Below are 23,274 nucleotides of genomic sequence, written 5' to 3'. Positions count from 1 at the left end.
TCCTTACTTAAATACTAATGAAACACTTTGATTTTTTTTTTTTTAGTTTACTCATATTGACTAGGGTCTGAAGGAGCTACAAAGGTGCCCTGTGCACTAAAATAAAATTTCCTTTGAGATGAACCCGATTCCTGGTGATCTCACATATCTTATGGAAATGGTTTGTCATTAACTTCTGATTTTGTTGTTTTAATCACCACTGTAACTCATAACTGTTAGATTGTTGGATTCCAATTCCTAATAAATTCCAACCCGAATAGTGAGTTTCAATCTTGCACTAGTCTGCTACCTGGCCTTTATAAGGAAGGTTCATATTTTGTCATGATATGTAAAGTTATTTTTTTAAAAAAGAAAACAGTATCTTTATTCACATAAAATGATATTGAATACTATGGCTGTGATAATAGGGGAGCAGGGCTGATTAAAATCCTTTGGAGACATGTTTTGCACAGCATTGGAGCCATGTTCTTTTGAACATTTGGCATGGCATCTAAGCATGTTCAGAAGAACTTCCATTGAGATGCAATGTGCCTACTGGATGGTATGCGGAACCCTACCATTTATATAACTTCGGCTATAGAATTTGAACAAATTTTTGCCATGAATTCCATAAATTCATATATTACCAGGCTTAGAATCTTAAAATTGATAGCTTCATATAATTTCTCATATTTTATCACAGACTCACCAAACCGACTAACGCTGGCCACTCCTTCAATAATTGAATTATAATCTATATTATCTTCCAGACCAACCTGTTGAAGAAAGATTGGTTTTTTTTCAATAAGAAATCATGCAAGATATTGTTAGTTTGATAGTTAATAAATTATAAAAATTACACTTCTTTTAATACTTTACACAGACACACATTAGTGCCCAAACCTTTTTAAAAATAAAGCTATTCCTTTTTATGCAAAAATAATTAACAATAATAATACCCATACATATAGTACAACTCTTACCCTCAAAATGGAAACAATTACATTTCAAAGTTGAAGAATCATTAAAAACTATTACCTCAAATAAAACTGATAAAGTTCTTAATTTCCCATTTCCTTCAATTGCTTTGTCGATATCTGAAAACTCATTAGAATCATAACAGTAGATTTGCATCTATAATATAATACAGTTAAAAAAATTAATAGAACAGTGAAAAGAAGGACATTCATTAGTTCTGGTATTTATATTATATTAATTTTATTATATTATATTATATTATATTATATTATATTATATTATATTATATTATATTATATTATATTATATTATATTATATTATATTATATTATATTAATTATTATATTGCCGCTTATTCGCCCATGGCGACTCAAGGCGGCTTACAGAATATAAAATGACATTTAAAACAATATAAACTAACAAAAACTAATATAGTACAATATAACAAAATAACCACCCACCTCCCACCCCCTGCCCTGGTGACAGCAAATCACATGAGCCATTTAATGGGCTCCATCCCACTCTGGCCCGCTGGCAGAACCAGGTCTTCAGCGCCTTCCGGAAGAGTATTTGAGTGGGAGCCATTCTAATCTCTGGGGGAATGATGTTCCAGGGAGCCACCATGGAGAACCACCATGGGTCCCACCAGGTGTATCTCCCTTGGGGGATGGGACCCGCAACATTCCCTGCCTTCCCGTTCTGATGGGTCAGGTAGATGTGACCAGCAAGACACGGTCCCTCAGATAATTTATACCAGGAACTTTAGAAATTTAAAGCACTGATATGCTCAGATGCATATCACTTGGTTTCAAACAATATAATATATGGATATTAAATAAAATTATAAATTAAGTTTATTATTATTACAAAATTATATAGTTAATGATTATTTTTCCATTAATAATGGAATACATATCAAAGTTATTTAGTAGCACTGAGACATTAGCAATATTTTAAATGATTCCAAAGCCATGCATAATCCTCTGTTGTTCAACTGATATTGTGCTGGATTTCAGAAGAGGCTAACTCTAGAGTGTTCTGATTGTTCTAAAGTTATCAGCAGTAAAAAATAACAAGGAAAGTGACAGGGCAGCCCATAAAATACCAGAATGGTATGAAATTCCAATTCTACATAATAATAATAATAATAATAATAATAATAATAATAATAATAATAATAATAAAAGTCTGAAAGCAAAAAGCTCTTTACAACTGTCAAAAAGAGGGCCATAATAGGTTTCAGGTGGAGCTGGATTAAGGCTAACCTAAACACAGCCTAACAATAGTGCTCTTCAGTCCTGCCATTGCTTAACTTAAATTAAGACTTAATAAGTGTTGGAAACTAAAGCTGAATGTGGCATTGAAAGGGTAAAAGTCATGTTAACTAGAGAAATAGAGTCTATGGTGCCCTCCTTTTGCTTAGGACCTTTAACACATGCTTATTTGACTGAGTAGCTTTAGCTTCACTCTCTGGTAAGAGCATACGACAAATCCGAAAAGGCAATTGAAGAAAACATTAAGGCACAAGAATGATTCATCCAATGGAATTAAACCTAATCTGTGCCCCTTGAAAGACTAAAAGCAGCACCTCAAAAATTGTGTCCAGAATTAGTAACTAGCACACATGGCAAACTAGCTATATTCTTTGGAACTAATTGAGGTTATCATATCAAAGGGAAATTTATTAATGGCATTTATAGCTATTTAATTATGTCTAGGCAAAAGAATGTGCACAAATATATTGATACTTATAATGTTATTAAATCAATTACCTCAAGGGGATATTTTTGTCCATCTATACTATGTTCAGATCCATCATGAGATACATTACATTTTCCCCAGTGAAATGTTATCCTGCTTGCTTTAAATATTGCTTCTGATCCTCCTCCAATCACAAAGTATTCATTTTTCAGCTTAATTTCCACTGGAAAAAAACAAAAAATAACTATTATTCATTATATTTAAGAAGAAAAGAGGAACTTGCATTTCAAATTTATCCGCATTAATTTTAAGATTATCAAATCAAATATCACACCATGAGTGAAATTTAAAATAGGTTAACTACATTTTCCCCCACTGAAATCAACAGGATTTGAGTTAAATTAGGCTTATTATTAATTATAATATTAGTCACATATTTCAACTCAGAATACAGTTTGAATTTAACCTAGTAATTATTTATACCTTATGTATGGGAATTATGGAAATATATAGGTAGACTCCAATATAGAAAGGGTTAATTTTACAGCTAATTAACTGCTAAATATTATTTTCTACTCTCACTGTGGTACTGCTGAATGTTTAAAGTAATAATTTCTAAGGACTTTAGAGATGAGAATCAAGGAATTACTAATAGCTCTCTTTCCCTGCCTCCCACCTTTAAATGTTCACCCACATCAAGCATTTCTTCCTCACTTTTCTATGAAAACATGTCCCATTGCCTATTTGGAAACACAATGTAATCCTGGTTTACTATTTATGTTAACATAATGTAGCTAAAATGAATCTAAACTAAGCATTAATATATAGTGTTTGCATGTTAGATTAAATAAGATTACTTATATGAGCTTTAATATATTTTGAACACTTTAAGTACAATGTTTTTATATATCAGTTTTGTTTTTTCAATTTATAATTTTCAAAAGTTCAGTTTGCTTTAAAAATTTTCTGAAAAATAAAAGAACAAAATAAATTATGTAGCAATACAATTGGTTTGCAACAACATAGCTTCAGCAGATAAATGGTACAATATGTTACAGTAGGGAAACCTACCCTGTTTTCCCCAAAATAAGACATCCCCTGATAATAAGCCCAATCGGGCTTTTGAGCGCATGGCAATAAGGCCAAGCACTTATTTCAGGGTTCAAAAAAATATAAGACAGGGTCTTATTTTCAGGGAAACACCTTATTAATACTAAATATTATATCAAATTTAATTAAATAGATAGCTCAATTTCAAATGTTGAAATATATTTTATAGGCCTGGTAAATATTCAACAGATTTCTATTCCATACTTCAAGTTTTTGTAATTTCCCTTCAGTTTTCAAATGAAGCATTAGTAAGTAATTTAGTGATTCAAATGTATGTTTTGAGGAATAATTCACCGTTTTCTTATACAAAAAGAATACAAATCATTAGAACCAACTGATATGAAGATTTGCAAGTTTTATAATACATATTCTAGACAAATAATATTCTATATGATTAAATACCAATTGGATAGATGGTATGTTTATTTCAACTCATTTATTTATGTGACCTATCAATACATTGATAATCTGTACATGGCAAACTCTCAATAATTAGAATGATGCCTCTTGAAATAGAACATTGCAATTAAGTATGATAAATTTTTAAAAATATCTTTATAAACAACTCTGTGAAAATATTAGCTGGGTCTTTGTGACATAACATTTTGCACAATGTGGGCTATATTAATAGCATGCATATTATGCTAAAATATATTTATATTCAGAAAATAGAGAGGACTGGATTATAGGAATTATGTTATTTCAAGGCTATTTTTGTTAATATATTTCTTTTGTGCCTGGTATCCTCGTGATTTAATGCTTGTTTGCTATTGCCAGCTGTCTTCCCATTAATTGCAAGAATCTTACTTTCAAAAAGATAAAAAATAATAAAATAAATCAAGAGACTGTAAAAAAAACTTTAAATAATTGCTTCACATGTGAACAAAAACTTCTATGAATATCAAACCAAATATGAATATGTATTCTGTACCTGTTTTGCCTGTATTATAGATTAAGGTGTCTTCTGAAGTTTCTTCTTCCCAACCTTTGAACTTCAGTTGCTTGAGGTTCACATTTACTTGAGTGAGATCTTCATCAATATTTATAGGTGACTGCTTGGCACCATTGCATGCTGGATATTTTTTCCCCCACTTTGTTTGATTTAAGGCTCCTAAAAATCAAAACGAATCGGGGAAGTAATTTAGTTAAACGTATTTGATAGCTTTTCATTTGTTTATGAAAGCCACAAATTATGTTCTAAAAGATATTCTGTTAATCTCCGAAACAACAAGAGTCCCCTCTAATTCACATGCTTTTACAACAATATATGACAATGCCAGAAAAGTTGTTATGAATAACATTTACAAATGACCTGCCATATCACAAATCTCAGCAAAGGTAGTACATCAAAATATGAATCTTTTCCTTGAACATGAAGTTTGAGTTTTAGCACAATCATTTTCAGTTTCATGGTGTCTACAGTAGGAATGCATGAGGGAAAATGGTGACATATGCATATGGTAAAGATGGTTTCACTGGAAGATGGGTGAAGAGGAATTATAAAGATGTGTGTCCTCGACTTACAATTGCAAAGGAACCTGCAAAGGAATATGGTTGTAAGTTGTGACCAACTTGATTTTATAACCTTTTAAAATGGGTCTATGGAGATTCTCAGCCATCCAGGTCATGGTTGTCCCAAAGGTGCTTTTTGAAGAAGCAACTGGACTTTCTGGTTTTTCGTTTTTCTTTGAAGACATTTCACTTCTCGTCCAAGAAGCTTCTTCAGTTTCTTCAGTGGGAGCTGAAGAAGCTTCTTGGATGAGTAGTGAAATGTCTTCAAAGAAAAATGAAAAACCAGAAAGTCCAGTTGCCTCTTCAAAAAGCACCTTTGGGATTTTTTTGAGGTGGTTTTAAAGTGAACCCATTGTTTGCTATGAGGTATTTTTGCTGAAAACCATAGATAAGCACTATTTTTTGGCAAAGATATTGCAAACAACTGTTTGCTAAGCATCCAAAATGTGCTCAAGTGTCTGTGGGACAGTCAGAACATAAAGTTCCAACTTACAATTAGTCCCAGTTGAAGTTACAGCAGAACCCTCCTCCCCAAAACAAGCAATTATGATCCGGTTCTTAAGTGCTGGGTACTACTGATTCACGTAATGTTTCAGTATGTAATAGACAATTAAGTAAGCATTTATTTTAACCACAAAAAGGCTGATACTTTGTTTTTTCCTCTCTTTGGTATGGAAAGAATGTGCAAAGTTCGATGATCTTTCTCATCTTCAATACTGCTTAACCTTGGGATGGTCTTATCCTTGGCAGAAATGGATGATGCATTCCAGGAATAAGACAAGATAAGCATATCTCTTTGGCTTGGCAAAATCAAGTGAAACAATGCTCACTGAGAAAGGACAAATTATGCTTCAGAATATATATAAGCTGGTTGGCAATCCCCACGAGATGGAAATTCCATGCAGACCTGACTGAGACAGGTGCTGCATAATCAATAGCTCTGAAGAGGCCCACCGTCCATCATTTTTCTGGGTTCTCTGACTGGCAGAAAAAGTCTTTTGTCTTCCTTTTGTTCTTGAATATTTTTGAATATTATCTGATTGCTATTTTATGTTATGATGTTATGTTTATAGTTAATGTTATGTTGTTATACTGGTTTGGAATAAAGCCATATGTTCTTATATTCAATGTTGTCATTGCTTCTGAATCCAAAAGTACCTGTGACTCAAACCTGCTGGGCTGGACAAAGAGCAATATACAACATGATGCATGTAAATTTTGAATCAGGCATCAAGACACAAATATACAGTCATGGGCCACATATGGCATCATATATTCATTTCATCAGTTTAGCATTATTGCAATTTTTTCCATAGGCTCCTGGTCATTTTTATCATCCCCAATTTCTAGTTCATTCATTTTTGGTTTCTATTTTAAAGTAATCTGGAAACTCAGCTGGTCCTTAGATTAATATTCAGCCATTTTTCTCAATCACTTTGGTTTCAAAATTCATTTCAGCAAAGTTGACCTATCAAAGAGTGACTCCTCTTAAGTTTCCATTTCTATATATTTCCCATATTTCATCCAATGTCTAATTGACCATAAGTATGTCAAATAATGTTTTAGTGCAAGAGTAGCAAAGTGGTGTTCATAGTCCTTCTTTCTGATATAGCGTTTGTCAAATTTAAAATGCCCCTATGATGTGAGGTCAGCAAATCTCCCTAGATTTCCATATTCTTTGAAAATGTTACAAGGTTTCCTGTCACAATTCCATCATTTTATATAATAATAATAATAATTTTATTTCTATACCGCCCTTCTCCTGAAGGACTCAGGGCGGTGTACAGCCTGTTTAAAAACACAAACAAAACAACAATATAAAATTTAAAATAATTAAATAAAGTGGCTCAGATTTAAAACCCCAATAAATTTAAATATCCCAATTTAAAAACTATTGTGTTGCTAGTCCGGCCTGGCGGAATAACAGGGTCTTCAGTGCGCAGCGAAACGCCCGGAGGTCGGAGATCTTACGAATTTCCGGGGGCAGTTCGTTCCACAGGGCTGGGGCTCCCACAGAGAAGGCCCTCCCCCTGGGCACCGCCAGTCGACATAACTTGGTTGACGGCACCCTGAGGAGACCCTCTCTGTGGGAACGGACTGGTCGGTGGGAGGCTATTGGTGGCAGAAGACGGTCTCGGAGGTACCCAGGTCCTATGCCATGGAGTGCTTTAAAGGTGGTAACTAACACCTTGAATCGCACCCGGAAGACCACTGGGAGCCAGTGCAGCTCGCGCAGGAGGGGTGTCACATGGGCACAACGAGTTGCGCCCATAACCACCCGCGCGGCCGCATTCTGGACCAGTTGGAGCCTCCGAGTGCTCTTCAAGGGGAGCCCCATGTAGAGAGCATTACAATAGTCCAACCGGGAAGTAACAAGGGCATGAGTGACCGTGCGTAGGGCGTCCCGATCCAGAAAGGGCTGCAACTGGTGAATCAGGCGAACCTGATAAAAGGCCCCCCTGGCCACGGCCGTCATATGCTCTTCTAAAGACAGCCGTGCATCCAGAAGGACACCCAGATTGCGAGCCCTCTCTGTGGGGGGCAGAGATTCACCCCCAATATGTACTGTTAATGTAAAATTTTCACAAGATTTTCATATTTGCATGAAAAATGTGGTGATCTAGTATTATTTCAGTCTATTATTTTCACCTATTTTCCCCATCCTTCATATGACAAGATATGTCAAGTATATCACTTGGCAGATGCCCAGAATCACCAACTTAGGTCTGAATACCTGAATACATGCTGAATACCTCTAAATGAAAGTATATTCTGGATTAAGTTTCCTTTCACAAATTGCAAAAGAGTGAAACAAGAACACTTACAAAGCCACTCAGTTGCAGTCTAGCCGTTGCTGAAATATTGATCCTGTACACACCATGCTAGACAGCTGCTTTGCTAACTTGAACCCCCAATACTAGATGATTCACGAGTGTGAGAAATTGACATCATATGTATCATTATACTATTATGCAAAACATGTATTTTGTGTCAGTCATGATTACATGGATATGGGCCTAATGCTGGACATGATATAATTGTGGCTTCTATTGGGCATCCTTGATAGAAATAATAGTAAGGCCAGATGTTACTTCCTTGGCAAGAATAATACTAGGAGCAGAACAATATCATGCCAAATTCATCACATTCTCTTTAGAGTGAAGGGCAGTGGTGGGTTGCTACCGGTTCACCCCTGATCAGGAGAACCGGTAGCAGTGGCAGCGGGAGGCTCTGCCCATCCACCCAGAAGTCTCTGTGCATGTGCAGAAGCGTTGCACGCAGCCATGCACTTACGCCCACGGGCAAACCGGTAGCAAATGAAATTGAAACCCACTACAGTGAAGGGCATAAATGTAACAACGTAACTCATTAAACTATGATTTTCCATCATTATGGCAGGATTCTGAGCAATATTTCCAGGAAAGAGTTTGTAACAGAAAGTCCACTTAAAAATAAAAACAATCATATTCCCTCCTCCTAGTTCTAATTTACCAATCTCCAAAAGTTAATAATTGTTCGCTATGAAACAACTGACTTCTGACTGCTTAGATTTAAATGTTACCAAATTTTAACAAAGTTTTTAATTATAAATCTAACCTTGCAAACTGTGTCACCCATTTAAATTAATAGTAGACAGCCAGAATTGCATCAAAAATATTATTACATTGGCATTTTGCTTGATTACTCTAATTTTTGCTGAGTTCTATATAATCTGTCACAAAGAACAGAAATATATAATGGCCTGTCATCTCCTCATTCTCTGCCAGAGCAGGTAATTACTATGATTTTCAAGCAGCAATTGTTCTATCCTACTCTGAAAATATTCTTACCACTGTACTTCCCTATGTCCTCCCTATACTTCTCTGTTGCTTATTGGAATTGATCCTAAGATGCTAGTCCTGCAGCTGACAGATACTGTATGTTGGATTTTTATCCTTTCCGAAAAAGAATGAAACAAACTTTCTTTCTTTCAAACAAAAGAATGTTTGAAAGAAATGAGGTTGAAATTCTGTCAATGAGTTTAATAGATCGATGGAAGAGAATATTTGTAGCTCAGGATTGAACTGTAACATGGTTGATGTACTGATGACATTACCTAATGTGGTAATGAAATGTCTGCAAGAAATCAACCAAACTCAGAGAGCATCAAACACCCCACAGTTTAAGAAAACTCTGAAAACTGAACAGTCTGGAACCAACTAAGTAGGGAGAAGTTACCAACAGAAAAAGATCAGTGAGAAGGCTACAAAGAGGGAAAAAATTACCAGTGGATTCCTGTTCAGTGGCTCAGAATGTTAATGATTTATCTATTCTAAGTCCTACCCCCTCCCAGTCACATGATCCAGAGTGGACCACGTGCAGCTTACACAGCCTTTCCCAGCACTCTTGGTGCAACATGAATGAAAGCAAAAATTTACACTTAGAAACATCACTTTGTTACACATAACAGATGCACCTTGGCTCTTGGTAAGAAGTTGGAAGGTATTCCAGAAGTCATTCTCTGCATGCTGTGGCTACATTATTTATCAATGCATTATATACATTAAAGGTTTTTCTTTTTTTCTATTTCTCCCTTTTGTTTTGAACAACCAATACACACAATGGCACATCCCTGCTAGTCAGTGTGTTTCCTGTTTAGGAGGTTGCCGTACTTATGCCAATGTGATATTTCAGTTTTTTTCTTTTTAATAAATTTGCAGACATTTCTAAAGTTCTGTTTTCACTTTGTCATTATGGAGTACTGAATGTAGATTAATGAGGAAAAAAATGAATTTCAACAACTGCAGAATCAGGCTGCAGCATAACAAAATTGACAAAAGTGAAGGGGGTCTGAATACTTTCTGAATGCACTGTATACAGTATTTCAAGAGCCCAGGAAAACCGTCAATAGAGGTAATGACTATTCATTCAGCGACCATTTAAAATTACGACAATGCCAAACGAGACACCTATAGCTAGTCCTTGAAGTTGCAGTTGTTGCAATGTCACATGATCACAATTTGGGCACTTAGCAACTGGCTATCAATTACAATAGTGGCAGCATCCTGTTATCACATTTGTAACCTTCACTGTTGTCTTCCAATAAGCAAAGTAAATGGGGAAACTGATAGGAGATTGCAAATGTCGATCACATGATCCTCTACCCAATAGCCATGGGCAATGTGCCTAACAACCACCACCACTGGAATTGCTGCCATTAAGTCAGCATGGTCACATGACATTACATTTAATGACCTCATTGTTTGATGACGGGATTCACAGTTCCAGTTACATTTGTTAGCCAAGGATTACCTTCACTATAGGGAGTTGAACTATTTTCAGGTTGAAGTCTAAAATATCCCAAAGAGTTCTTGGATGAATTAACAAGAACTGAATTCACAGTAAGCAAATAGAATAAGATTGTGATAAACAGTGAATATATATGCTATTTCTTTAACTGAATGGATTTCCTCCCAGAGAAAATATCAGAACTTTTAACCTGAAAATCATTCTCAAAATTTAAAAGTTCATTTCCCACTAATTAAAAAAAAATGGACTGCTGTGAACAGCTGGCTAGGAAGTGACATTCAAGCTAAGTTCCTTTCTGAATTATATCAGTATAGGTGACCTTTAAAATAATTGTAGTCTCAGTGACTGTAGTTGATTCTGAGTTATAAATTTATAGATCAGAAAGAAGACAAACTTCATAGTCTGTGGAGCAATGTCACAATTCTGTGTGGCTGTAATATTCCATATATCTCATTTTGGGATTTTTTCTATTTTAACTGAGTTATGCATATTTTAAAGTTGGAATTTATGATACAATCCCACTCCCTTATAATAAATATTTTAGAAAATCTTGCTGAATCTTTCAGATTCAAGTTTTGGTCTTGTGCTCCAATATATTATTGCTAATACGTTTTATGTGTGCGCGCTCTCTCTCTCGTTCTCTCTCTCTCTCCCTCTCTCTCTCTGTGTGTGTGTGTATGCATGTCCTGTCGCTACCTACCCTCTGACCGGTCTCAACACAAACTGTCACAACGGCATCCAAGAACATGTCTACTGTATTAACTTGAGGGCAGCCACCCCAAACACTTTGTACACTGACACAAAAGACTTTTTTAGTAATTACACTTATACAATCTGTCACACTTCGGATGTTACTGAATTGTAAGTTCCAGATGCTGTAGCTCAACATCAGCAGAGCTTCTTCTAAGGGGAAGATATTTCCCAACAACCATGATGGCTCTCCATATTCAATGTATCTGCATCTCAACACAGGACCTAACAGAGTCTGCAATCTAGATATCAAAATAAGAAGACTTTTCAGTTGATGGCTGACAGAAAAGCAGATGTTTCTGTTGTCCTATAGCATAAGAAAGAGCTGATCTTTGCCTGCTGTCACTCATATCCAGAAATGATGAAAAGAGAAGAATGGGGGACATGGAGAACTTCAAGAGTTGCTACTCACACACTTCCGGATATGAAGATTTGATCAGTACACATAGCAGCAAATATTTATCATAATTGAAAAACTTTTTCAAATGTCCTATTTCTGCATGTCTCACCAGTTAGAACAACTGAGCATCTAAATATACAAAGAGTATTAATATTCTGCACAACTTGCAGAACCAAGAGGCATAGATGGAAGGAAAGTATTTGCATGCAGAATTAGATAAAAAAACAGAGGGAAAATGTCATTTAGCTAACTCTGAATGTAAAGCTTCTCTGAAGACAATCTAGAACCACTATGCATTATAAATATTTAAATGAATAAAATTAGATATACAAACTACAAATAAAGATATTAAAAAGGTATGCCCTGAGTAGAGCAATGTAGAAAATATGTTATCCCAATTATACCGGCAGGCTCCAAAATTATTCTGAATAGATTGCTCTATTGTATGAGCGCATGCATGCAATACAATAAAATGAGTGCAATGCTGCTTCCATTGAATTTAGTAGAATTTATCCTCAGGTATATAAGTAGAGGATTTTTAAACTGGAGTCCAGTTTAAAAATAGCCACATTATATGTAACTCATTAGCTGAGACCCAATTATATATCTCCAACCTTAGTCAGACAGGTGATGCCATGGCTGTGCTGGTTTAGTGAATGTAAGTTGTAAGGGTCTGAATGGAGAGAAACCAACTTTGACTCAACTTGGCAAGACAGAGTGACTCTGGATTCTTGGTTCCTCAGGCCCTCATCTTTGACTCTGGATGGGATAGCATTTCGCTGGACTGTGCAATTTGGGAGTCCTCTTGGGAGGGCTCCTGCTGAAGGAGCAGGTGGTAGCTGTGGCTAGGAGAGCCTTTACACATACTCATCCAGTGTGCCAATTATATCCTTTCCTGGTCTGGAAGGCCTTGTTGACAGTCACTCATGTCTTGGTCACCTCTCAGTTGGATTACTTCAATGCACTATACATGGGGCTGCCCTTGAAGCCCACTCAAAAGCTTCAATTGATCCAGAATGTGTCCCTTGTACTATCATGGGTATCCCTAGGTTTACTCGTGTAATACCTCTATTGCACGGGTGTCAAACTCAAGGCCCGGGGGGCAGATCCTGCTCACGGGGTGCTTAGATCTGGCCCTCAGGGCTGCCCTGTAAACAGTGAAGGCGTGGCCTGCGATGCCTCTGCCAGCGAAAACAGAGATCGGGAAGGCCACATGCAGCACCCTCCTGGTTAGAGCTTTTGCTGGTAGAGGATTGCAGGAGGCCGTCGCAGCCAAAAACCGATGTCAGGAGCCCGTTTTCTCTGGTAGAGCACTGGGGCCACCACAGGAACCCCCAACACGAGTGATGTCAAGCTGGCTATGCCCACGCTGACTCCGCCCCCCGAGGTCAAACACAAACCTGATGTAGCTCTCAATGAAATTGAGTTTGACACCACTGCTCTATTGCATAATCAACACTGGGTTCCAGTTTCCTTTTGGGGGCAATTCAAGGTGCAGATTATCACCTTTGAAGCCCTATATGGCACAGAGCCAGGTTATCTACAGGATCACCTTTCCCTTAGGACATCTACCTGTCCTAGCAAGTCAGATAGGGTAATCACACACCTAGTCATTTCCCTTAAACATTACAACTTTATGTGAGGCAGGGAGTATACCTTTTCTGTGGGAGCCCCTGCTCTATGGATCCCTTTTCCCCTGAGGTTGAGCAGACCTTTAGCCTCCTGGCCTTCTGTAAAGCTTTGAACACCCGGCTTTTCTCCCAAGCACTGAAACAGGAACGAGATGACTACTTTTGGAAGCTTGATTAGGCACTATGTTTGTTTGTTTTTAATATTTATGGTTTTAACAGTTTTAATATAGTTTTTATGTTTTAATTCTTAATTGGGAACTGTCCAAAGTTTGGTATCAGGCAGATGGCTTATAAAAGTTTCAAATAAATAAGTAAGCTTTATAAGCAAGAGTTATATTGTACTTTCATACAAATATAAATGAAAACTAATTTTTGAAGAGCTCTTGTATAAGATGTTACATTTGAACATTCCCCCACCCTCCACTCAGTCATGTCTAATTTTTGGAGACACTTCAATACAGTCTTGCTGACTTGTTTTATGAAATATTTTTCATATAATAATAATTTATAAAATTCTATGGCCCCCAATGACTCTGGATCAGGGGTGAAATCTAAAATTTGTTACTACCAGTTCTGTGGGCGTGGCTTGGTGGGGGAGTAATGTGGGCGTGGTCATTTTTTTTTTTACTTTTAAAACCATTTTTTCTACAACCTCTTCGGCTAAGAGGTTGTAAAAAAATGCTTTCAAAAAGCCTCTGCCGATCAGGGAACTCAGCTTGGATCATCAGAGCATTTTAAAAAAAAAATGGTTTTTTTCTTTTAAATGCTCTGACGATCTGCCAATCAACTCAGCTCGGATTATCAGAGCATTTAAAAGAAAAAAAAACCTTTTTTTCTTTTAAATGCCTTTGACGAGCCGCGCGATCATCAGAGGCTTTTTTTTTTTTACTTTTAAAAGCATTTTTTCGGTCGAAGTTGTAGAAAAAATGCTTTTAAAAGTAAAAAAAAAAGCCTCTGATGATTGTGCGGCTCAGCTGGGCATGGGGGGGGGTTGCTACCGGTTCTCCGAACCACCGCCTCCATCGCTACCGGATTGGTCTGAACCGGGAGCATTTCACCCCTGCTCTGGATGGTTTACAGTTGTTGAACCATTTAAAAACAAAGAACAATACAAAAACAGCATAAGACAAAAGAATAACACTGGCAAATAAAGTATAACTTGTATAAGAAAATTATATTTGAAGGGTCTCCTCCCCCTCCCCGTGTCTAATTCTTGGAGACTGCCTGGACACAAGTCCCTCCATGGGTTTTCACAAGGTTTTTCAGAAGTGATTTGCCATTGTTTGCTTCGTAGGGCTGAGAGAAAGTGACTGGCCCAAGTTCTCTTTGCTGGCTTTGTGCTCAAGATGGGATTAGAACCAGGGGCAGGTTTTAAAACCTGTCGCTACTGGTTTGCTCGTTCTGCGCGCATGATGGTTCTGCGAATGTGCAGAAGCGTCCGGGTGGGTGGGTGGGCGGAATCTCACACCGCCGCTGCTATCGGTTCCAGGGCGAACCGGGAGCAATCCACCACTGATTAGAACTCACTGTCTCCTGGTTTCTAGCCTGATGCTTTAATCGCTATACTAAGATGGCTTTCATTAGAAGTTTAGTTCTATGCATATCTATGTCTCCTACGAACAATTGAATACTGAATTTTCATGAAATGCAAAACTTATTATTTCAGAGGACACAAAACGCTTGCAGGAAAGGAAAAGGGAATTTTCTACTCTTATATTTTGTTCCTGTCTTTTAATGTGTTAGGGCACTTTTTAAAAATGTGTAAATGATGTAAAAGAATCAGGAATTGTACAAACCCAATGACAAAAATCCAAAGCCAATTTCGATGGGTTCATATAAGTGAGCATAAACAAAAACTTTTCAAGGCAATTGCCATCAGCATTCCTCCTAGTGTGTTACATTATAGTGTTATTTTCTGTGTCTCTATGCCATTTGGCATAATTTTTGCACTTATTCAACTTTAACTGCAGTTATTTGTAATTGATTTCTTAGGAGATAGATGAAGATTGTTCCTGGTTGCAGCAAAATTTCTGTCCCACTGAAAGTAATGCAATATAGTTGGAATGACATCTGGAGTCTACTCCAGCTATAATTTGTCTGAATTGGCTGGATTATGGTAAAAGAAAGCTAGTTTAATTGTTGTGCCAAATGTGATGTGTCTTTCTACCTCCAAACAATCTGGATGCAGTTTTCTTCCTATCCTGAAAGCATTTTTGGAGAGGTTGATTGAGCCTCTTTCATCCTTTCTGTTCCCCTCAGGGTCTATTTATTTCTAAATATTGTTCTTTTGTCTTGTGCTGCTTTTGTCTTGTTTGTTTTTAAATATTTCAACAACTGTAAACCATCCAGAGTCATTGGGAATTGGGTGTCATATAATTTTATTATTATATGAAAAATATTTCATAAAACAAGTCAACAAGGCTGTATTAAAATTTGTGGAATCATACATATTGCTATAGTTAACTTATTGGTGAAATTATTCAGTTGAGTATATTAATTGCTGATTTATTTACTACATGGTTTTAATGTATCACCTATTTCTATAGGATTAAAAATAGCGTAAAAACCAGAAAATATGTAGAATAAAACAGAGCAAATATCTCTATCTAACTACAGCAACTGCTTTATAGACCCCTATGCACTATAAACCATAAATTAAGACAATATTTTGTGATGATGAGTTACTAATGGTTTTTTAAAGTGATGATAATACAGGCAAATTATTAACGAATGCATTGATTTTAATTCATGGAAACTTCCTGCACAAGTTCTTTCAGTTTTCTTGATGAGGTTCTTCAAAAATAATTTGTTACTTCTTAGATGTGTAGTGAGTGACTCACTGTCTAGTCACCCAGTTAGGTTTATGTCTAAGGCTGGGCTAGCTTATAGACTCCCAGTCTCTAGCCTGAACCTCAATCATTATACCAAACTCATATTAAGAAATTAGAGAGTTCTGAATCACTTTTTAGATGCTATATTAATTACTAATTACTAGCTGCTCTTTTTCTTTTCTTTTTCCTTTGATTTATATTGTTGTTATGAATAACTTTTGCCTTTCTATAAGGAAATATGGCATGTTCTTGGATTGAATATGGTTGATTATTTCATTTATTCATGGCATTGAAATTAATTATTCATGAAGTGAATGTTGATAAATTTGTTATGCTTTCCATTTTAAACATTCCTCTTCTTTCACATATTTATAAGATGTATAAAAAGGATACATTAATTATGCCTATTTGAAATGTAAACTTGCATCCCTCTTAGAAGAGAATACGAATATACTTGTATTCAAGGAAGAAGAAGAACACACCAGTAAGGTACAAAGTGCTCTCTGTGAATGCCAGTGGAATGAGATTTCTCCAGAGAAAGTAGATCACAGGAAGCTGTCCAAGAGCAGAGGGTCTGCACTGGAATTATTCACTTCTTGAAGGTTTCTGACAGAAAAAACAAGAGAAGGCCCATGCCACTGCAGCTGTTCAACAACTTTGAGCTCTATATATGGAAGGTAGTATCTGACCATCAAAATAATTTTATCATCCCAAACTCTTCAAATGAATGAAAAATAACAATCTTATTTCCACAAGGATCAACAAAATAAAATTCTCTATTTTCTATTCTGGGGAATAGAGTTTGGGAGAAAGGGCTCACAATATATTAATCAGTATTCATCTGGAGGGGATAATATATGTATACGTGTTGGATTTTGTTTTTAATGCACTTTTTTCAATGTCTTGTTTGCTTTTCATTTTTGTTTTGTTTTGTTTTTAAATTTTTTGGAATTTTGTATTTTAACTTTTTTCAAATAAAATAAAACTAGATTAAGAAAGAACAATATATATCAGCCAATGGAAATTTACACCAGTTTAGCTTAGTGCTTAAGGCATCAAGCTAGAAACCAGGAGATCATGTGTTCTAGTACTGCTTAGATATGAAAGTCAGCTGGGTGATCTTGGGCCAGTCACTCTCTCTCTCAGCCCAACCCAACCCAACCCACCTCACAAGGCTGATTTGTGGAGAAAATAGGAGAAGGAAGGAGTGTTATATATGTTTATTTTATTTCACAAAGGACTGAAGTTTCAATCCTAGATACATTTGCAGAAAGTAGTATTTATGGGGTATACATCCATAGGTAGGATCAGATGGCTCTTGAGTTATTAAATAATAATAATAAAGACAGGATGATAAAAAATCTAATCTCACAAAGGAAGGCAAATATATAGATGTTCCAGGATAATGTTGCAGGATTCAATCTGGTCAGTCACTAGGATCAGAAGTTTACTCTTCTGAGCCTTTGAACTCATGCTGGAGCCAATCCTCAGGGAATGTCTCTCTCACCAGAATGTGTAGGATGGGCTCCAGCACGAGTCCGAAAGCTTGGAAGACTAAGCCTCTGGTGTCTGACCCAGATTGGATCTTGCACATCTAAATCTAAACTAAATAGTGAAATTTAGGAAAACAAAGGATAAAATGATAAAAGAATAAAAGAACTTCCTCTTGACAACGTAAAAGAATAATTGTAACTGAATATCTTGAAAAGATTGGACACTCCACAGTGGCAAAGTATCAAGCCAATCAGGATAGTTTCTTATTTATTTTATTTATTATTTATTTATTTTATTAGACAGAGACATTTCTGGACATCGAAGTGACAATAGGCAGCTTGTTAGAATTATGAAAACAGATGCCCCCATATCCTACATACAGTAATTAGTCTGAGATAATAGCAACATCTTCTTACATTTTTTTGACGTTAGATCAATTAAAATAAAAGTCAAGCAAAAGGACACACATTTTCTGTATTGCATTGTAGAATCCTGGGTCCACTAACCATACGGTGCTAATTAGTGCTAGAGAAAGAAACTGGCAACAAGGCAAAACCCAAGAATGCACAAATTTGCTATCCTGAATAGCATATTTTTAAACAAAAGTTAACTACTGGAAAGTAAATAAATCAGGAATCCCAGCAACAATAAAGAACAGAATGGAAACAGAATCCCCCAAATACACTTTTTCTTTCCTTTGCCTAATAAATATCTTATAATCCACAAACATGCATGGAAATTCTACAGCGTCAAATGATGGAATGTATAAACCTGACTGAATTTTGTTTTGGTGCAAAAATAATGCTGTTAGATTCTTGATTCTTTTCAATCAATAGTAAGAAAATAAGGAAGCAGCTATGAAAACACATTGGATTGGTGGCATTTTTAGAATATAGGAGTGATGATACATGTCTCACCTCTAAGAGTAATTCAAAGCAGTTGTAAGAATCAATTAACTTGATAAATAACCTGAACGTTAAAATCCTAATTGAAAAATATACATCTGAATCTTATTTTTATCTGCACAATTTCTGTAATAAATTATTCCTCATAGTATTATTTCCATCATTATAATATATGTCAGAATAAGAGATAAAATAGGCAGAAATGTTACTTTGTATTCTCTCTTTCTGACATTTTCTGTAATAAATATTATTTTGAAGCCTACAGAGCATGAAATTAATACTATTATTCTGGTCCTATATAATGAAACCTTACATTTGGAGAGAAATAAAATGTTTTAGAATTGAGTATAACTAGTATTGTTAGAGATTATCTATCTATCTATCTATCTATCTATCTATCTATCTATCTATCTATCTACCATCTATCTACCATCTATCATCTATCTATCTATCTATTATACATATATTAAAATGCTTTAATTAAAAGCTAATATTTCATACTGGTTATTAAGAAAATGGGATAACATTTGCGGATTTTAAAACCAATATTATATTATTATATTGCTTCTAATAATACTGTACATTTCTTGGATGCACATTTTCTGTATTCAGGAACATTTATTCTTAGATCAATTTTATTGCTTATTATGGTAAAATCTGGGCTATATATGAATAGGGGCAATTAATTTCTTTAAGGAACTATTGGTTTTTCCCATTATCATCTTAATACATTATATGGAAACTTAATACTCATTCTGCTATCTCCAAATCCAATATGTTAGAAAATGGAGAATAAGATAAAAACATTAAAACTATTCTAAGAATTCCTTGTTCTTCAAACTATACATATTCTCTTGACATTTTTATTAAATCAGTGCATTATTTTATTAGAACTCTGCCTTGTCAGACTTCTGTAGTTGTTATAAACTCTTCCCTTAGTATTATCATTGTTTCTAAACTTACTATGAATCTCTGACAGAGAAACCATATAATCAGTAATAATATAATTGGGGATTAATCAGAAATTATAATATTTGAACTATAATCATGTGAAGGATATTTATTTAGTTAATAGATTAGTCATGAAGTATAATCAAAATTTTAACATTCATTTTCCTGTCAACTTTTAGTACACTTTTCACATCATTTAATGTAATCTTCCTTTAATGTTAATTTCTTTCATTGATGTCAACACAACAGCAAAGCATTTTTTATGGATTTGTACATTTTTATGGTCAAGCAATTCATCCCTGATTCTTTCAGCAGCCAGTGACATCTTCTTTTTTTGAATGTATGTAGTTCAGCAACACTGCTCAGGCTTGAGAAAACAATTAAATGAACTCTTAATTCCCAGTTTAACACGTTCATTAATTAACCCAGAAGAGATGGGACAGAAAAGGTCACTTCTTGTGTAAGACAATACAGGCACTTACTTACTCATCATGATAATCCTTTTCCAGATAAACTATTATATACAGTAGGAAATAGAGTAAAAGATAATAAACCAAAGAATTAGATGTAATATAATACAGCTAAATGTATTCTATACTAATTAGCACCATTCATACATCTCTTTGTATCTTTGTAAACCATTTGTGCTTTTACCAACTCCATATAGGGCCTGGTGGCTCAGCAGACTGATAGTATTGTGATTAACACCAGCTGTCTGCAATTACTGTAAGTTCGAATCTCACCAGGCTCAAGGTTGACTCAGCCTTCTATCCTTTCTAAGGTAGGTAAATTGAGGACCCAGTTTGTGGGGGCAATAAGCTGACTTTGTATAAATATACAAAAGTATGAAGGCTATTGCTTAACACCTTGTAAGCCGCCCTGAGTCTCCGGAGAAGGGCGGCATATAAATCAAATTAAAAAATAAATAAATAAATAAAGATACCATTTCAGTATTGTGTTTTTGTTCTTATGCAGTGCCTTTTTTAAAAAAAATTCCCGTTGTTGGGAACATCATCATTTTAAATCACTGGTCTTCCCCTTCCTCATGACCATCCATTCTCCCTTAATATATTTGTTTGCAATTCAGTCCTCATTAATTCCTTCTATAAGTCACTTGAAAGCAAGATGGGTTGCTACCTATCTTAATATGACCAATTACCTATCTTAATAATATGACCAATTCATCCCAATTTACTTCTTTTATGTTGATCAGTAACTTATGTAATCAGCCCATATTTATTTTTGACTCTATCTCATGCTTTACCACACAAACCTTGTAAATACCCATTTTTATTGTTTAAAAAATAATATATATGTGATAAATATTACACAGAAGTGCTAATAATATATATACAGTATATATATATATATATATATATATATATATATATATATATGTATGTATGAATAAGTGAGACATCGAAACTAAATGTATCTACAAAGTGTAATACAAAACTACAATTCTTTAACAAATTTTGACATCTAATCATAAAAGCCATTTACTGCTCCATCTTTTCAGATTTAGTAATATGTTATTTTGATACAAGATTTATATATTATGCTTATTATAATATATACTTATTATATTAAGAAAATGCCTTAGACTATTAATTCTTTACAACTACATAGATAGACTTTCTATAAGCCATTTTCCCATACACATGATACTAAAATACAAACATTAACCTAACTTGATCTAGTTTTTGCCCTTTATGTTTAATTGCAATTGTTCTGTCAGATATGACTATCCTGTTCTTTGGTACATTCATACTAAAATGCATAATCCTATGTGAGTTTTCCGCGGGCCGCCCATGAGGTCAATATTGAGAAAAGACACGGACACGAGTTTTCTCGGGATGAGACGAACCCAGATCTGACTCCGGGAGCCTCTTTTATTGTACACAAACAAAGGCAGGAGGGGTTTGTTAGCTTAAGCCAATAATAAATCACAGCATGTCTCATGTAATGCATACGTAAGTGCAAGTAATACAGAGAAGCAATGCCCAAATTTGAGAAGATCTACAATCCTAGCTGCTAGTAATTTGTTACAGTTACCTATGAGTTGTTGCAACCTTTATCTAGTTTCTCGCATACGCGGTACAGCATGATTCTCTCATGCCTGCGCGTAGCTTCTGAGCATGTCACAACATCTCCTACTTTTTGTTTTAATTTTTTAAACACGATCATCTTCCTCATCAGAGAGGACAGATAGCAATGCCTTTTGCTGTAGTATGTCGTTAGTGTCTGTTTGAGCTATGTTAATATGTTTTTCTCTAGTTTGGACCACACTCTCTACCGTGGATTGGATAATACTCCGGATTACGGGGATTAGGCATGGGAGCATGAGGAGGCCTAAAAGAATGACACCAATCATGAACACTGCTTGCTTCCAATTGCGGAATATTCCTCCCAAAAAACCCCCTTCATCAAGTATTCCCGTCCACTTTTGTACGGGTACATGCACAAGCTTTCTTAACTCAGCGGTAAGGTCCGCTACAACTTTCCCTGTCTCATCTATTTGTAAACAACAGTTTGTCAGGTTAAACTTTCCACATACTCCCCCTTCTTTTGCTAAAAGGTAATCAAGGGCTAAGCGATTCTGATACACAGCAGTGCGCAATTTGTCTTGAGCGGTCGCGATGGTGTTAAGAGCTGCATCTATGCGTCGGCCTGCTAACTCCAAAATGGCTTGTAAGCGAATAATTCTGTTCAGCATGTAGATCGGGGTTCGGTAGCCGTAAGACCCGTCCTCAGCCCATGTGGCGGGGTCGTAATATGCGATGACTCGTTCGGGCGGCCAGTCGTCATCTTTCCAGTTGCCCACAGAAACGCCACCAAACCCATTGTCAAGCGCTCTCTTTTTCCGCCAGTCATCATAGAGCGGAATTCCCAGTGTTTGTTTTTCAATGAGTGGGAGGAGAAAAAACGATGGTTTGATCCATCCCAGAACGCAAGACCCGCTCCAGTTCGGTGGTAAATATTCATAGGCGAGGTTGCCACAGACCCAATACATGCCTTCAGGAGCTGTCCAGTGTTTATTGGGCTTTAGTAAGTAGGAGAAGAAGGTGGAATTAAGTTTTGTGGGTTCTGTGAAGTTGGAAGCAGAAGTCCACATGTGATTATCCCATTGTCCTTTACAGAGGAGAGTGCCGACGGGGTGGTAGCTGTTTTGATAGAAACAGTTAGTGCCAATGATGTTAGTAGTCAATGTCCATGTAGTGGAGGTGGGGTGAGGTCGCATTGTAAGGTTTCCGGCTGCAGTCATGTTGTTAATCAGCGCAGGGTCGGCCTCAAGGACTTCCCACGGCCATTGCTCTCCCATGTTGGTGCCCCCACACACGAAGCAATTTTTTACGCCTAGGGTTTGGGCAATTTTTGAAGCGAATTCCAGAAAGAGATTTCGAGCAGTAGTAGATACTATAGGTGTGGCTTCCTCTCGCAAGGTCTCAAGTGTGTCATAGACTGACCATTGTATTCGTCTGGCCTCCTCTAGAGTCTCAATCTTTGCGGTTATATAGGTTACTGGATCCTTGCCAGTGCCATCAATTCCAAGGCCATAGGCTTCCATTTTTGGATGGTCTTTCGCGAATTGAAGGCGAATTCTATTAGAGCCAGTCACCCGTGCAAGAAGGTCAATAGTCCTTTTGGCCGTGTTGAGGGGGTTGTAGCAGCCTTTATAACCACCTCCAGTGTAGTCACATACTCCTCTCCAACCAGTTTTTAGGGGGTCACCCCAGGTTATA

At 36.1% G+C, this 23,274-nt stretch overlaps 1 protein-coding gene across 6 annotated transcripts in view; it reads right to left on the bottom strand.

The window, feature by feature from the left end:
- The window catches only part of PTPRZ1 (protein tyrosine phosphatase receptor type Z1), a 121,569-nt gene that overhangs the window by 49,556 nt on the left and 48,739 nt on the right, over positions 1 to 23,274 (bottom strand). For all 6 annotated transcript variants that reach the window (XM_060687121.2, XM_060687122.2, XM_060687123.2 and 3 more), the window contains exons 3-6: positions 4,700 to 4,879; positions 2,730 to 2,881; positions 1,018 to 1,113; positions 689 to 755 (exon numbers count right to left, since the gene is read on the bottom strand). In XM_060687121.2, coding sequence (XP_060543104.2) covers positions 689 to 755; positions 1,018 to 1,113; positions 2,730 to 2,881; positions 4,700 to 4,879 — 495 coding nt within the window. The remainder of the gene's footprint in view (positions 1 to 688; positions 756 to 1,017; positions 1,114 to 2,729; positions 2,882 to 4,699; positions 4,880 to 23,274) is intronic.

This window comes from Pantherophis guttatus, chromosome 7, assembly GCF_059756535.1.
Source record: "Pantherophis guttatus breed Tessera chromosome 7, ASM5975653v1, whole genome shotgun sequence".
NCBI classification, from domain to species: Eukaryota; Metazoa; Chordata; class Lepidosauria; order Squamata; family Colubridae; genus Pantherophis; species Pantherophis guttatus.
The sequence above is the reverse complement of the archived record's forward strand: the minus strand, read 5'-3'. Positions and strand labels throughout refer to the sequence as shown.